General features: G+C 41.6%; 2 protein-coding genes across 6 annotated transcripts in view; one reads left to right on the top strand and one right to left on the bottom strand.

The window, feature by feature from the left end:
* Positions 1-488: 488 nt before the first annotated feature.
* On the top strand, positions 489-5,571 carry rtraf (RNA transcription, translation and transport factor). Its single transcript, XM_039793436.1, has 8 exons — positions 489-661; positions 1,554-1,678; positions 1,837-1,936; positions 3,273-3,356; positions 3,477-3,565; positions 3,738-3,806; positions 3,918-3,966; positions 4,903-5,571. Exons 1-8 carry the CDS (start codon positions 601-603, stop codon positions 5,055-5,057), a joined length of 732 nt encoding a protein of 243 aa, XP_039649370.1. The 5' UTR covers positions 489-600; the 3' UTR covers positions 5,058-5,571.
* Positions 5,572-5,665: 94 nt separating this feature from the next.
* The window catches only part of nid2a (nidogen 2a (osteonidogen)), a 45,207-nt gene continuing 35,976 nt past the window's right edge, over positions 5,666-14,896 (bottom strand). For all 5 annotated transcript variants that reach the window (XM_039793428.1, XM_039793431.1, XM_039793430.1 and 2 more), the window contains 11 exons: positions 14,630-14,763; positions 14,371-14,476; positions 12,456-12,585; positions 12,265-12,365; positions 11,960-12,132; positions 10,958-11,087; positions 10,688-10,859; positions 9,030-9,187; positions 8,616-8,739; positions 8,378-8,490; positions 5,666-6,718 (listed from right to left, as the gene is read on the bottom strand). In XM_039793428.1, the coding sequence (XP_039649362.1) occupies positions 6,708-6,718; positions 8,378-8,490; positions 8,616-8,739; positions 9,030-9,187; positions 10,688-10,859; positions 10,958-11,087; positions 11,960-12,132; positions 12,265-12,365; positions 12,456-12,585; positions 14,371-14,476; positions 14,630-14,763 (1,352 nt within the window). In that variant the 3' untranslated portion in view covers positions 5,666-6,707. The remainder of the gene's footprint in view (positions 6,719-8,377; positions 8,491-8,615; positions 8,740-9,029; positions 9,188-10,687; positions 10,860-10,957; positions 11,088-11,959; positions 12,133-12,264; positions 12,366-12,455; positions 12,586-14,370; positions 14,477-14,629; positions 14,764-14,896) is intronic.

Here is a 14,896-nt window from a genome sequence, read left to right as displayed (position 1 = left end):
TAAAGTCGGTCCATTAAACTGCACTGGTGTTGTGAAAAAACATACTATTTTATCAGATTTTAAGGTGGTCCAGATGCCGCTAGAATTGGAGTCAGAATTCCTGGTGACACCTCAGTGATGATTTAATTTTTTAGGTTTTATTAAACATCCAATGGTGAAAATTGGAACTGCACTGGGATCTTGTAAGTAGGGAGTGAGCTAGTTGAAATAAATGTAAGCATCATCACTGCCTTCAATTATGGTTAATTTACAACACTGAAATTAGTTAAATGCTACTCAAAACTGCCTGAATGTTACGTCTAAGAAATATACAAAATTAAATGTTTTTGGGTACTTTAAGCCAAAAAAACAGCCAGGGACTTAAAATATTGCAGTTGTGGCAATGCTACAGAGTCATCGATGTATTTACGTGTAGTGCTGCTGGTCAGCCTCTTTGTGGTTAGTAAGGAGAACTTTATTTTGATAGTTAAAACAGGAAACTGTAGGACGTCCGGCTACGCATGCGTAATGCCACATACTGACAGCAAGTGGAGCAAACAGCCAAGCTAGCCAACTGTTAGCTGAAGAAAGCAGCTATTTACACACAGAACTTAGGTTAAGATGTTTCGGAGAAAACTGACAGCGCTAGATTATCACAATCCCAGTGAATTTGACTGCACAGGTAAGACACAACTCGTCAATGAGCTCTTGAATATGGTCTGGTGAGTGAACGTTAAACGTAGAGCAGGCTAACGTGCATGCACAAGTCCTGTTACTGGAGACAACGAAATGCCAAACTATAAAATAATAGTTCCATGTTGCTTTTTGGCCGACAAACCTATGTGTTTGTTGGGACACGAGATAACCTATTTTACGAGCTTTTTATGCCATAGACCATACAGTGTAGATCACATATCACATAGACCATTGACGTATTTAACAAATTGTTAAAGGAAACGCTCAATGTTTGCCGCTTGTGTCCACAGTTTTATTCCAACGTGTTTTAATATCATACTCTATAACTTCAGAATGAGCAATTTAGCAAGCAATATATAACAATCTGAGAATGTTAATTGAATGTGCTCACTTGGACTTCGGGCTAATGGACCTTTTTCACAGCAGACATGTTGACTTGTCCATAGTAGGAGAAGCACAGCTGAAATTGATAACCTTAACGATGGCTCAATTCCATCAAGTGTCCCAGTAAGCTATTTCAGTGAGTCAGCATGCCCAATACCAGGGCCTCTCCTAAGTGGGATGCAGCCATCATTAATGGATCTGAATACACCTGTGCTTTTCCTACTATGACATGTCAACATGTCTGCCGTGAGAAAGGTCTATTGCTGGGCTGTACATTTAAATTAACCACTGTTAAAGCAGTGAAGTGAATTGCCGGCTACCCCAGAATTAACGTTAGCAGATGATCATTAAACAAGATGCTCTGCAGCCCCTCCTAATCCTACAAAAAGGCCAAGATTGATTCAGTCTGCTTCTATTACACGACTGCAAACTACTGTATGTAGCCATATGTCCATTGGTTTGCCAACTAGTATCTGTCTCCCCTCTCTGCTCAGATGAGACGCAATTTAGGAACTGCATCGTGTGGCTGGAGGACCAGAAGATTCGACATTATAAGATCGAGGACAGAGGAAACCTGAGGAACATCCCGAGCTCAGACTGGCCCAAAGCCTACCAGAAGGTGAGACCATATCTGTCCATTGCCAAACTTTGACTTGTGGAAAATGCCACCTTAAAGCTGACATGAATGGTATTATGAATAGGATTTTAATTGTTGTGAAGCTGTTGGCACTTCCTTCCATGGATGCTATGTGTTTGAGTGTCCTTTCCTTTGTGCAGTACCTGCAGGATCTCAACTGTCCGTTTGGAGTTGAGGAGAAGCACGAGGCTCTAGACTGGTTACTGGGCCTGTCTGTACGATATGAATATGGAGACAATGGTAAGATGGCAGTACTTGTACGTCTGTTGTGATACTGGCAGCAGTGTTTAAGATAATGACAGTGAAACGTTTATAAAAGATAGCCCTGTTGCCTTGGTAGTACTACGCTGTAATACTGATGATGACCACTAGATGGAGACACTGGTAAAGGAATGTTTTCTAATGATTCCAGCCAGTGGTGGAAAAACCATTCAGATCCTTTACTTAAAGGTCCAATGTGTAGGAATTTCTCCCATCTAGCGTTGAGATCACATATCGCAATCGACTCTCTCGCACCACGCAGTTCAAAGTACATATTACAGCTACGGTAGCCTTCACGCTTCAAAAAGCTGGTCTCTTGCTCTTTTCAATATCCTTTTTCTTTTTCTGGGCGAAGAACAACACTCCTGTTCCTGAAATTTGGATTATGAATACGTGTGGTCCTCCATGTTTCCTTCTTTAAACTTGCCGGGGCCAGGAAGCTGTGATACCCATTAGCAGCACCTGTGAGTTTATCATGTGACAGCGAAAACACGAAAGGCGGAGCAGTATGTCCCTTACCGGCTACCGTATTTCAAGGTGGCGCATGAATATGGAGCGTCTACCCCAGGTCATGCAAATGCAAATGTAAAATTTCAAGCCAAAAGGAATACTTGGAATTGATGATGGTGTGAAGTTTGTCAACGGGCAACACAGATTTTTATAATGAACAACTAAACACGTTACACACTGGACCTTTTAAGTAAAGTACTAATACCACACTGTAAAAAAAATAAAAACTGTTACAAGGAAAGGATCATCAGGAAAATGACAAAGTATTTAAAGTAAAAGTACTCAATGCAGAAAAATCCTCACCATTTTAGAAACTGGAAACAATCCAAACAGTTCTGTCAATCAACTGTGTGTTTACTGGTCTAATCATTTCAGCTGTGCTTGGTTAATTTATGATAAAACATTGTATTTCATAAACTACATGTGTTTTGTGTACAAAAATCTTCATTTGTAAAGTAACTAAAGCTGTCAGACTAATGTAGTGGAGTAAAAAGTACAATATTTCCCTCTGAGATGTAGCGCAGTAGAAGTAGAAAGTGGCATGAAAAGTAAAGACTCGAGTAAAGTACCTAAAATTTGTACTTGGTACAGTACTTGAGTAAATGTACTTAGTTACATTCAACCACTGATGCCAGCTCAGTCACAGTCAAGCTCTTTCACAGAAACTGTCAAAAACCAATAAACAAATGAAGTTAAAATCTTTATATTCCTCTTTGATTTCTCACTTGACACGCTAATACTGTATATTCTCTGTACGATGTCACCGAGTGTTTATACTGGGGGGGTTTGGCGGCTCTCTCCTCAGTGGCTAAGTACAAGGACTGTAAGCCGCTGGCAGCCTCCAGCAACAGTGGGGACAAAGCAGTGGACCCTCTCCTCAACCTTGACAGTAAGTAGCAACACTTGTCTGCCTGTCCTTGCACTTTGCTTTCGCACATTCTTTCCTTTCCGATTCCTCCGTCTCTCTGTTCAAGGTGAAAGATGAAAGCATCATTTGTTTGTTTTCCAGGTAGTTCACCAGATTTCAAAGCAGGAGTGACCGCTCTGGCCAACATCCTAAAGATACAGCGACATGATGATTACCTGGTTATGCTCAAGGTGGGAGTGGGCTCATGTCAAGACATTTTCTCTTGGCTTTTACATTTTTTTCTTTTCTTAAATGTCTTAATGACTCAGGCTCTTAAGAATGTTTATACCTATTTTTTATTATCACTATATACTTAATAGTAAATTGTCATACTAATCAGTTTTCTGGTGTTACTCCTGCCAGGCTATTCGTATTCTGATCCAGGAGAGACTCTCTCCAGAAGCAGTCACTAAAGCCAGCCAGCATACAGAGGTATTGTAAACTGAAGATCCACATGTTTAGTATTAAGAACCATATCTAGAGATTCCTAGAAACCTTCAAAGTCAATGGAGCGGTTTAAATATATGTTGCTGTGTTTCTCAGGGTATTCCAGTAGCTTTAGACAAGCACATCTTGGGCTTCGACACTGGAGGTGAGTGCTGCTTTTTTGATATAAGAAGTACAGGAAGGGCAGATTACAAAAAAATATATATACAATTTCTGTAAAATAATTTCTTTATCCCTTCAATCATTTTGTGACCGCTTAGATTAATATTGGGACCACGTTGGGAACCATTGGTACATCCATACGTTGCCATCCACTCAGACAGGCAGTCCTGTGATCACAAATCTCCCTTCGGCCGGTTACACACTGGAAGCGTGGCGTTATATTTCGGCTCCCATGTTAACAGGTCAGAGCTTACACACTGCCTGCCTGAGACGCGTGCCTGCTAGAAATAGAACAGACGCGAGCGTGTTGGAAGCGTTTCCAGGCAAAATAGAATAGGAAAATGTTTGTCATTTAGACACAAATGCATAATAAATGACATCTTGATGTTTGAAAGTCTCGAGGTTTTGACATCAATGTAGATATAAATGTAATAAATTTCAGAGAAAAGATTTTCAAATATTGCACCTGTCATACAGAACGAAATATTCTGTAACATTTTGCAGTCAATACTGCCGATGTTGTCTTGCTTTAATCAAATCAGTAGGTTATATATATATAAAGGGTAGGATAGGCTACGATAACAGCGTAATGTGCGTTCTGAGTGACGGTCCAACATCAGGCTAGATAGGCTCTTTACAGCTACACTAAGTTGTTATAAACAGACCGCCCACTTACCCATTATTTGAATCAGTCGGCGCTCTGTCCCGAGATCAGCCCTCCCTGTACCTAGGAGCAGGAGCAGCGCCGCGTCAGACATGCTTCTGGTGTGTAGGACACAGAAAAATGCACACAGCTGAGACGCAACAGAAACGCCACGCTCGCGCGCCGCGTCCAGTGTGTAACCGGCCTTAGAGCTGCCGCGTGGAGCAGCATGAACACAACGGTGTCCACTAAAACGTAAAATCCATTTCTTCTCAGATGCCACTCTGAATGAAGCGGCCCAGATCCTGCGCCTGCTGCACATCGAGGAGCTGAGGGAGCTCCAGACGAAGATCAACGAGGCCATCGTAGCCGTTCAGGCCATCATAGCCGACCCCAAGACAGACCACCGGCTGGGCAAGGTGGGAAGATGAGAGCGAGGATGGACAGGGACACTAAAGGAAGGCAGGGACTGAACCAAGGGAGTTTTAATTTGATTTTGAGAGGAAAAGCCTGTCTGCGCTGTGGACATAAATGAGTTTGGATTTTGTTTCCGTTGTTTCATGAGATCAGAGTGATCCGATTGGGAATTTGGACTAAATAGGAGCAAATGCCAAATTTTCAGATGCTGCTTTTCATTTTTGTACTGCAGCGTGAATGAATTTACACCACGTTAAAATAGTTTTTGATTGAGTAATTAATTAGTGTTAGTAGTACTGATTTAGACTAATATGTTAAGTCATAATTTCTTCAGACTGGGGTCTAACCTTCAGATTATCTCCTGGCTCCCGCAATAGAAACCCACAGAGAAGCTTCTCAGTTATTCCTGGACAGTTAGATTTGTCTCTTTTGTTTCCAGAGGTTTTTTTGTTTGCAAATGGAAGAAAGGGTTATTTTGAAACTGTTTACATTGACACTGTGGGAAATGTATAAATCCAGCTGAACAGAGTTTGGCTCCTGTGCTTCTTGTTTGGTGGGGATTTTCCTGTTCAGCGTCTTAAAGAAGCATCAACCCAGAACACAATTATCTCCAAAAAGTCCGTCAAGTACCAAATCACATTTTATTGTTATAAATATCACATCTTATAAAAGAAAGATTTGAAAAGTAGTAGTAAAAATATTTGGCAAAAAAATAAAGAATGTAACATCCTTCCATCATGTGTGAAATACAGATTAGTAGTGCAGAGAAATATGGCAGGACTGTAGTCACTGATCTGACTGTGGTGGAATCATTTCAGTCACCTAACAATGGCAACAGATTTCCACTTAGCCTAATTCATGGCATTTCAAAAAACAAACAAATACATGTTTCCGAGTATGTAATACTACGTTTTGTCTAATCATGTTGCTTATTTAAGCCTTTTGACTTGCATCAGTTAAATTCTTGTAAATCTTTAAGTTGTCATAGTGACACTAAGCTTATTTGCTTTTTTGCCTTTGGTTAGATGAGGAGATTTCTACCACTGTCATATCTGTGGTGTCAATATTCTCATCAAGAAGGCAAATAACACATTTCCCAAACACTAAACTATTCCTTTTGCCTGTTTTTATTTTTGTCCAGAATCCACAGCTAAATAATTTGACTGTATTTAAAAAGCCACCGTGGCCAGCTGCTGACCAAAAGGAAATCTGATGCTCTGTTTCACAACAGAACGTTGGCTCCAACAGTTTGAAAGCTCTTCAAGTGATTCTTCTTTGGCTTTAAAGAACAAAATGTGCACACGTATACATTTTAAAATCTGATTTCATTGTACTATAGCTTTAAATCAATAGAAAAAAAACCCAACTTGCATACAAAAATACAGTAAAAAAAAAAAAAACTAAAAATGAGGTATAAAACAAATTTACAAAACATTTATTTTGGGGTTATATCTTTAAGGTGAGATAATGGGGTCAGGGTGAGTGGAGGGGGTTGTAAATTTGCTCCGACGGTCGATCTGACAACAGGAAGCCATCTTGCGCCCTACTGAGTTTCCTTTTCTTCTGAGTGACACTGGAGAGGAGTTTTAACGTGGTCCTGCCCTCTGATCAGTAATCGGCCCAGAACTTTAGCACCAAAGGACCCTGCAGCTGCCAGTCCGCTGTTAGTGGCTCCCTGAGGACAAAATATAAAATTCACACATATTACATTTCTAGTGGAAGTACAAACCTTTTTTTTTCCTTTTAGTTTATAGCTCCAGCTGGAAATGAAGAGTTAAAGGTCTGATTTTCTCTTCCTGTGTAAGTCCAAATGTGACAGGATGAGAGCTGCAGTCGCTTAATGACAGAAGACAAAGCCCGACACTGTAAAGAGCGTGTGTGTGTGTGTGTGTGTCTGTGGTCATGTATTCAACAATAACAGCTTTTAAGCCTCTTACAACCAGCTCCCAAACCCTTAACAAGTGTGTTTTAGAGCTGTCATCATGGTCAGAATTACACCACGCGTCTCGACCTCTTTGAAGCGAGCGGCTGTTATTTAGGCCGGGGCTTTAGAGGGTGAGAGGACGTGCAGACGTGACATTTACAGCAACACACAGCTATCATTCGGACCATTGTGAGAATCAGACACACACTGAATTGAGCGCGCAGATTTTACACACTCTGCAGATGTGTAGAGCTTTGACAACGACATCTGCCAAGGCGCCACTTTAGGGATTATCCTGTGTTTACAGGGCTACTTTGTACTTTCAAGGTGTTTAACACGAGGCTTTGAAAGGAGTGCAGACATCAACACATCAAACACAAAATACAGGTAGAGGGTCGCACACAGCTGTGTAATCATTGTTCTTGTGTCTATTTCGTGGGTGTATGTGAAGTCACCACACACACACAGTGGAGTAGAGGGTCTAAGCCAGCTGTGTGATGACTGTTTTCTAGGTGCATGGTGATGAAACACAAACTTGCATTTCTTCCTTACTGGTAATTATTTACTCTTGTGTGCAAACTATTCATATATGCAGTTTTTACAGATGTATAGTTAGCACTCTCATGGTGGTTTGACAGTGTCCTGGTATTTGTCTTGATTCAATTGAAACATTTAAATATCTCCACACATTTTATGACAAATATTCTGCTTAGAACAATAATTTGTGTGATATTTATTCCTCATAAAATTACATCTACTACCTCTTCCTCACTGAAAAATCCACAATCTATCGATCTATTGTATGAATCTGGAATAGTTCAAATTCAATAAATGCAGCCTGCACGGTTCAGACATCTGGTGGAAGTTGACTGATGTGATGACATCACTGTTAAAAAAACAGCAAGCCAGCCACATTAAATCAATATATCGAACCATGTTTAGCTCATGTTTACTTTCACATAGTCTATATCGACGATGTTTCATTTCCGGGATTTCTCCATTGCTACTGGAAATTCCGCCGGATGTCCACTACCTTCCTCTGTCTTTGTGTTGGCGTTCTGACCTCTGGTGGATTTCTGAGGACTAGGGTTAACTGCTCCTCAGATCTCTGCAGGGTAAATCCAGACAGCTAGATAGACTATCTGTCCAATCTGAGTTTTCTGTTGCACGACTAAAACTACTTGTGAACGTACACACGTTCCACCAAAACATGTTCCTTCCCGGGGCTATTTTGCAGTTGTCTGGCGCTTAGCACCGGCCAAGACGATTGGGACTGGTTTGAAGAAATGCCGATAAACCAGAGCATGTTTTCTCCTATCCTGAAATGTTGTGTGGACTAGCCAGACCCCCCTCCGCAGCGCAGTGGAGGAAGGTCTGGCAATGCCAGACTAACTTTCACAACACACATACCTGATAGACAGTGGTTGGTTGCAATGGCGATGCCATACAGGTGAGAGCGCTGGTCAGGCAGGTATTCGTCGGTGATCTGACTGCTGTCTTTGCTCACTGCGATCACTCCATCCCTATGTGGCGGAGAGAGAGACTCTTACAATGGGGAAGGCAGCAAGGCTTCATACTAATCAGCCCATTGATTAATGATGAGTAATGAATAAACCAAACAAACAGAACGATAGATAAAGATGGCTACCTCCTCCAGTCAGAGTAATAGAAGTGGTTCCTGTAGTAGACCATGCTGAACGGGTAGTTGAGGCTGGGGTGGATCACTCTTCGGCCTGAACCATCCGGGGATACACACTCTAAACGCTTTGTACCTGACGTACAGAGCATAAAAAAAACATGAATCATTATCTTAAGCATATTGCTTTTCAGATACTAGATAGATGCTAGCGTCTTTTTGGGAGAAAATTAAATAAAAACAGAGAGAAATGATTTTCAAAAACATTTACAGGAGATGGCAGTACTTTGTAGCCGTGTCTTGTCCCCCTTACATTTCAAAATTCTAGTTTTGGAAGATCTGCAGACATGTCACCCCATCCAATCACATGAGAAGCAGTTGACCAGTGGTCACGTTGACAGTGGTAGTAGTAGTAGTAGTGTTTACCTGCGTCGGCCCAGCAGACTTGTCCAGAAGAAGAGTCATACGTGAGAGCGTTTGGCAAACCGATCCCGTCAGACACCACCACCATGCGGTTCTGACCGTCCACTGACGAACTCTCGATCTTAGGAGCCTCTCGGTTCCAATCTGTCCAATACAGAGTGCTGCAGAGAGGGAAAAATGGGAATTTATGACACTTAAACTCCATTCTGCAAATTATTCAACTGTATCTCTGCTGGATTTGCATTACGCCACACAATAAGTACACTTATTGCTTGCAGTTGTGGGTTTTCACATGGACTGTTTTTTGGTACCGAGCCGGATCTGGCTACACAAAACACCACACACACCACACACACACACACACACACACACACACACACACACACACACACACACACACACACACACACACACACACACACACACACACCTCGAGGGACCAGTTGCCTCATGCTAATGAGGTCACGGTCAGGTTACTCTGGGCAACGTGCAACCTTTGACCCCAGCTCTCCCAGTGCATTTTGTTTCATCTGAATACATCAGAAAAGATGGACCACACTGGCTAACGCAAATAGACACATTTTTCAAATAAACTAGTTACTTCATATTTCTCATGAATGTTTCTGTGATGAATCAACTCATATTTTATTGTTTGCAACATCTCAAACGCCCCAAAACTTTGCTCAGCAGGATGATCAGAGCTTTAGGCAGAGTGTGTGTGGGCTGCTTATGACGCCACGCTGCTTTTTGGTCTGTAGATGATGGCGTACATGTGGGCAGTCCACTGGGAACTACAGGTAATACACACCACATGAGCAATCAGCTTACACAAGCACACACCATGTGTTTACGAGTCTGTACGGTAATTAATTCGATGTTGGTGTAAGACATTCATACACATGTACACACTTTCATAATGTGAGTGCACATTTCGGTGTGTCTGCTTCGCTGTGTGTATGTCTGTGTGTCAGGGCAACAAAAAACTCAGGGCACATGCTTAATCATACGTTTACCCATTTGAAGCAGTGATTACCTTTAGGAGTTGGCATTCTGTCAGAACACACACACACACACACACACACACACACACACACACACACACACACACACACACACACACACACACACACCTGTTGATTATGTGATTAGTTGCAATGATGAAAAGCAGATGTTATTTCTGGAGAGCTGACCGATGACTGCCTCATACTTTCATTCTTGTGAACCCCGTCTCATACTGATGAAGTCATGTTTAGGTCCCCCAGACTCAACAAGACTCCTTTCTGCAAAATTGCTCCAAATACAATCTGCACTTTACTATAATGAAATAGACACAGGCCATGTTGACTCATAGCCTGTCTAAGGACTCAAATGTGTTTGTCATGGTCGTGCTAATGGGCTGAAAACCAGCTGAGCCCTTTCCAGATATAAAATCACTCTGTATACAGTGAGAGCTGTATATCATTCTGCCTCAGTGGAGCACCTCCAGGATGTTACACTTGAACGCTAAGAGAGTGTGTGGGTGCTTGTTTGTTTCTTGCTCGGGGAAGAGATTTGTACATGTTTGCAAATCCAAACCCAAGTGACAGGTTTTGTAAGCTGCATGGCTCAAGTGATATTTGTTTTTAAACTGTAAGCAAGACAGACAAAAAGCGAAGCTTTACCCGATGGAAGAGACCACTATGATGGCTCGAGGGTTGACCAAGTCTGTGTCAAACAGCGTCCGCCTCCCACTGCCATCCAGGTTGGCGCTTTCAATCACGTCAGGGTTCGAGTCGACCCAGAACATCAACCTACGTTTGACATCCACCGCCAAACCCTCTGGACTGACCAGATCTACTCGGAGCAGGGAGACCATATAGAAAGTATTGAGATCGCATTAAACATGCAACATTTATTATCAAAATGAAGGAGCACGAAGCGTGAGTTCTTACTTGTGTTAATGAGTATCTCAGGCTCAGCACCTGTCGCCATTGAAGCTCTGTTGATTGTTCTTGCAGACAAATCTGTCCAATAGACGTGGTTTTCTTTGCAGTCATAGGCTATACCAACAACTATGGAACCCTGGACACACACATATGAACATAAGCATACACATGACGAGATATGTCAAGATAATTACAGCCACATCTGTGTTGAACTTTTGCAACTCGGCCCTTTTGTTTCCATTTCCACACGTCCACATTATGAGGAGTTCTGATCTCAGATTAAAAGACGATCTTTGGCACAACGTTGCGTACAACTTTAACTAGTTTATAACTAGCTCAACTAGCTTACTTTATGTTGTAGCAGTAGCTAGAGCTGATCTTATTAGTGATGCTGCGTAGATAGCAGTCTGTGGTTTGTCTTCATTTGTAAGTGTCGTTTTTTCCAGCTTTGACAGTCCTTAAAGCTGTGGAAGGCAGTTTATTTTTGGCGTCGTTGGCCAAAATGCCCATAATAATCTTTAAACATATTGTAATTCAAGTAGTCTGAGAGTAAACTAGACTTCTGCACCTCCTCTTGGCTCTGTTTTTAGGCTTTAGATAAGTTAGCTGTGATGGAAGACTTTGGTTATTCACAGGTCATTTCAGAGAGAGAGAGAGAGAGAGAGAGAGAGAGAGAGAGAGAGATTTGCTAAAATGCAGCTGCAAGATGGTCATAAGCAGCAGATGTCCACCTACATAACGCGACACATTCCCATTTCTAGTCTAGACAGGAAGTTAAAAGGCAAAACAATGGAGTCCGAGCACTCCCTTGTTGTTAAAACACAGTTGTCCTATCCTATTGTAGAGATGAATTGGCTTTCAAAATGGCTATAAATTAAACTATTTCTAAAAAACCAAAGAACCACAGGAATTCTCTATGTGCATAAGAACCAACTAACAAAATAGATACCAGAAGTTAAAATTGACAGAATATGTATGGAAGCATGTATTTATCTGTTCATCTCTTACATGTAGAGTGAGTAGTGTTTTGGAGCGGGTTGCATCTAGTCTGGTCCCGTTGAGAGGCAACGCTCCTATTTTCTGTCCCTGAGCGTACAGCAGTGTGATGTCAGTGTTTGTTGGAGGGGTCACATCCGGGCGGGGCAATGGGCGCACTGTGGGCGGAGCCACTGAGGGAAGGCCTGTGACAAGATTGGATGGGTTAAAAAAAATATAAGTTTCAGCCATGATTGGTGGCATTAACACTGGAACAAAACCGTACAGGGACATGCAATTTTGACTATGTAAACAGACAAAGGTGAAAAGACACTCACATGCAGGTTTGACGACATCATGTGATCGGGTACCAGGAACCTCCCGCCCGTCTTGGTCCACACACCAGCAGTAAGTAGTTTCTCCATAACACTGGACTGGACTGAGAGACAAATCACTTTCTCAAGACATTTGTCATTAACAACTATTTCAACTACTGTGTGTGTGTGTGTGTGTGTGTGTGTGTGTGTACCTGAATTGTCCATCTGGCTCACACTGAGGCACGTATTGTTGTGCATCTGGTTTTCCACCATAGTGCTCAATCAAACTGGTCCTCCATCGCTCACACACACTCTCAGGGTGCTGGGTTGGAGTAACAGGGACTGAGGGGGACACAAATCAAACAAACCCAAAGCTAAACATAAACATAAAGTTAAACATAATGCTAAATGGTTGTAAAATTAAAATTTTTAGATCCCGTTCTGTTGTAATTCATCATTATTCAATCATATTCTTAGGGTGTTTTATAACTCAAGTGTATATCCCAGTGATAGATGGAGTGCTTGGCTAATACTGTGGGGAGGCCCTGTGTTTCAAGAGGCACACATACATACATACACACATCTTGCTTTTGGCAATATTGTTTACCTTGTAAAATCTCTTTAATAACTCATTTTATAGGAGAGCTTTAAAACTAAACCTGAAACCACTTTAGGCTTCCACTCATGTTTATACTGGCCTCTCTCTCCCTCACTCTTCTCGCATTTCTAATGTGAGACTGCAGCTGCTAGACTAAGAATGAGATTAGGATAATATTTGAAAGGAGGGTGAGAAGAGAATAGCTCTACAGTGAGAGATCAGAGAGGTTAAGAGAGAAGACGACTAAACAATTAAGCTGATGTCTCCGTGAGTTTTTCCAGCAGGATTTGTTGTAGTGGCGGTTAGCGTGCTGCAATCCAGTCTTCTGAATCATTTGGTTTTACTTCTATTTGCTGTTTAACCACATGACCAACAAAACATAATGATTCATGTGTCTCTGACGTCCTTCCCAGAAATCGACAGCATGTGGATTCTCCACTAAATCATTGATATTTCAATCCTTAGGCCGACTTACTGTGTTGGCAGTGAGTTGTATTACTTATGTGGGCACACACATTTGCGGGTGTTTGACGCCTGCATCACATAAAGTTCTAAATTGGGTACACATGTAATTCAAGAATCCAACTAAAATTGTCAAATGATGGGGTTACACCCACACAAATAATGTTTGTCTTAACTCCGGGTTTGGACCAGAGGATATGGATCCCAAACTTAAAATGAGCAGGAAATGCCCTTGCCTCCCTCATCATGAACTATTACAGAGGAATCCCTGTGCAGTGGCCAACATAAAAGACTGGTTGTACTGCACAGCTTCCAGGTGTAGATGAGTGCAACTGAATACGAGGCAAAGTAGTAATGAAACAAAGTCTGTTAGGTTTTAGGCTGAGCAACCGTACATATCTACAAGCATGTCTGTCTGTCTGTGGGTGTAACACTGTTTTGTCACTCAGCTGGTCAGGCAGCCCGTCTTGTTTGGGTTTGGTTGCCTGGCAACAGCCGGCTGCTCATCTTACCACGAAATGACCACTTCAGATGTTTGGATGGTCATAAATGGAATTTATAGCAAGAACTGAATTTATAGAGCGGCCTCTGTGTGTACATTAGAGTGTGAGTGAGAGGGCGAGAGAGGATCACAGGGTTAGAAAGAGAGAGGGGCAAACAAGTGATGATTTTTTTCATTTTAAATTGTTAACTGCCATAAAGACATTACTTGTTAGATTTATTATTAGGATCAAAACAATTAAACAACAAAACGATGTATACTGCCTCACAGCTAACTATCAAAAGAATGGTTATATACAGTATGTAAAGTTCATAGAAGTGCCTTCTTGTTCTAAAGCTCTTGCTCAGGTGTGATCACTGAGTCTTTATTAACAGAATAATTCTTAGTTAGAGGAGAAGATCACTACCTTCTCATCTACCTCTCAGCAAAAAGGATAAAAGCGAATTTCCCAAAATGTCAAAATTATTCTATTAATCTGAATTGTATGTCGCTTGGATGCAAAAATCCTTGGCTGAATGACTATTTGTGAGACTCAAAGTGTCTCAAGCTGTGATAACCGTCTCACCTGGTCTGTCACAGTCTACAGACGGTGTACCAGGTGGAGTCCTGGTTCCTGCTCTCTCCTGTCCCCTTCCATCCACACACCAACAATGGCCAGTGGAACCATGGCACTAAAATATATAACAATTAAAAGCAACAATATCCATTATAATAATAGTAAGAAGAACAAAAGCAAGAGAAACACAAACACACACACACACACACACACACACACACACACACACACACAAAACCTGTCTGATGAGAAAGAGACATAGTTGTACCTGTCGAGGTAGGTATTGTCCTTCTGCATCACACTGGGGTACATAGGCTCCAACTATAGGATATCCCTCTGGACTGGTGGTCTGTACTCTGTCTCTGTGTTGCTCACAGTGAGTTTTAGGACGCTCTGGTTCATCTGGATAAAAAATATCAAATCTACATGAGTTATTAAGAAACACATTTGTTCTTGGCAAATATATAGATTGAGTCATTACGATTTAATGAGCATCTTTCACAGACTAGTCTCAACTTGGCTTGTCATGTCTCCT

Source organism: Perca fluviatilis, chromosome 24 (genome assembly GCF_010015445.1).
Source record: "Perca fluviatilis chromosome 24, GENO_Pfluv_1.0, whole genome shotgun sequence".
NCBI lineage: Eukaryota > Metazoa > Chordata > Actinopteri > Perciformes > Percidae > Perca > Perca fluviatilis.
This window is presented reverse-complemented; position numbering and strand designations above follow the sequence as displayed.

What these genes read in the sequence shown, in the direction of transcription:
- rtraf (XM_039793436.1), top strand. Translation starts at nt 601, where the DNA reads ATGTTTCGGAGAAAACTGACAGCGCTAGATTATCACAATCCCAGTGAA. An exon ending in CAGTGAATTTGACTGCACAG is followed by an intron (nt 662 to 1,553) that starts GTAAGACACAAC and finishes CTCTCTGCTCAG; the next exon opens with ATGAGACGCAATTTAGGAAC. An exon ending in CCCTCTCCTCAACCTTGACA is followed by an intron (nt 3,357 to 3,476) that starts GTAAGTAGCAAC and finishes TTTGTTTTCCAG; the next exon opens with GTAGTTCACCAGATTTCAAA.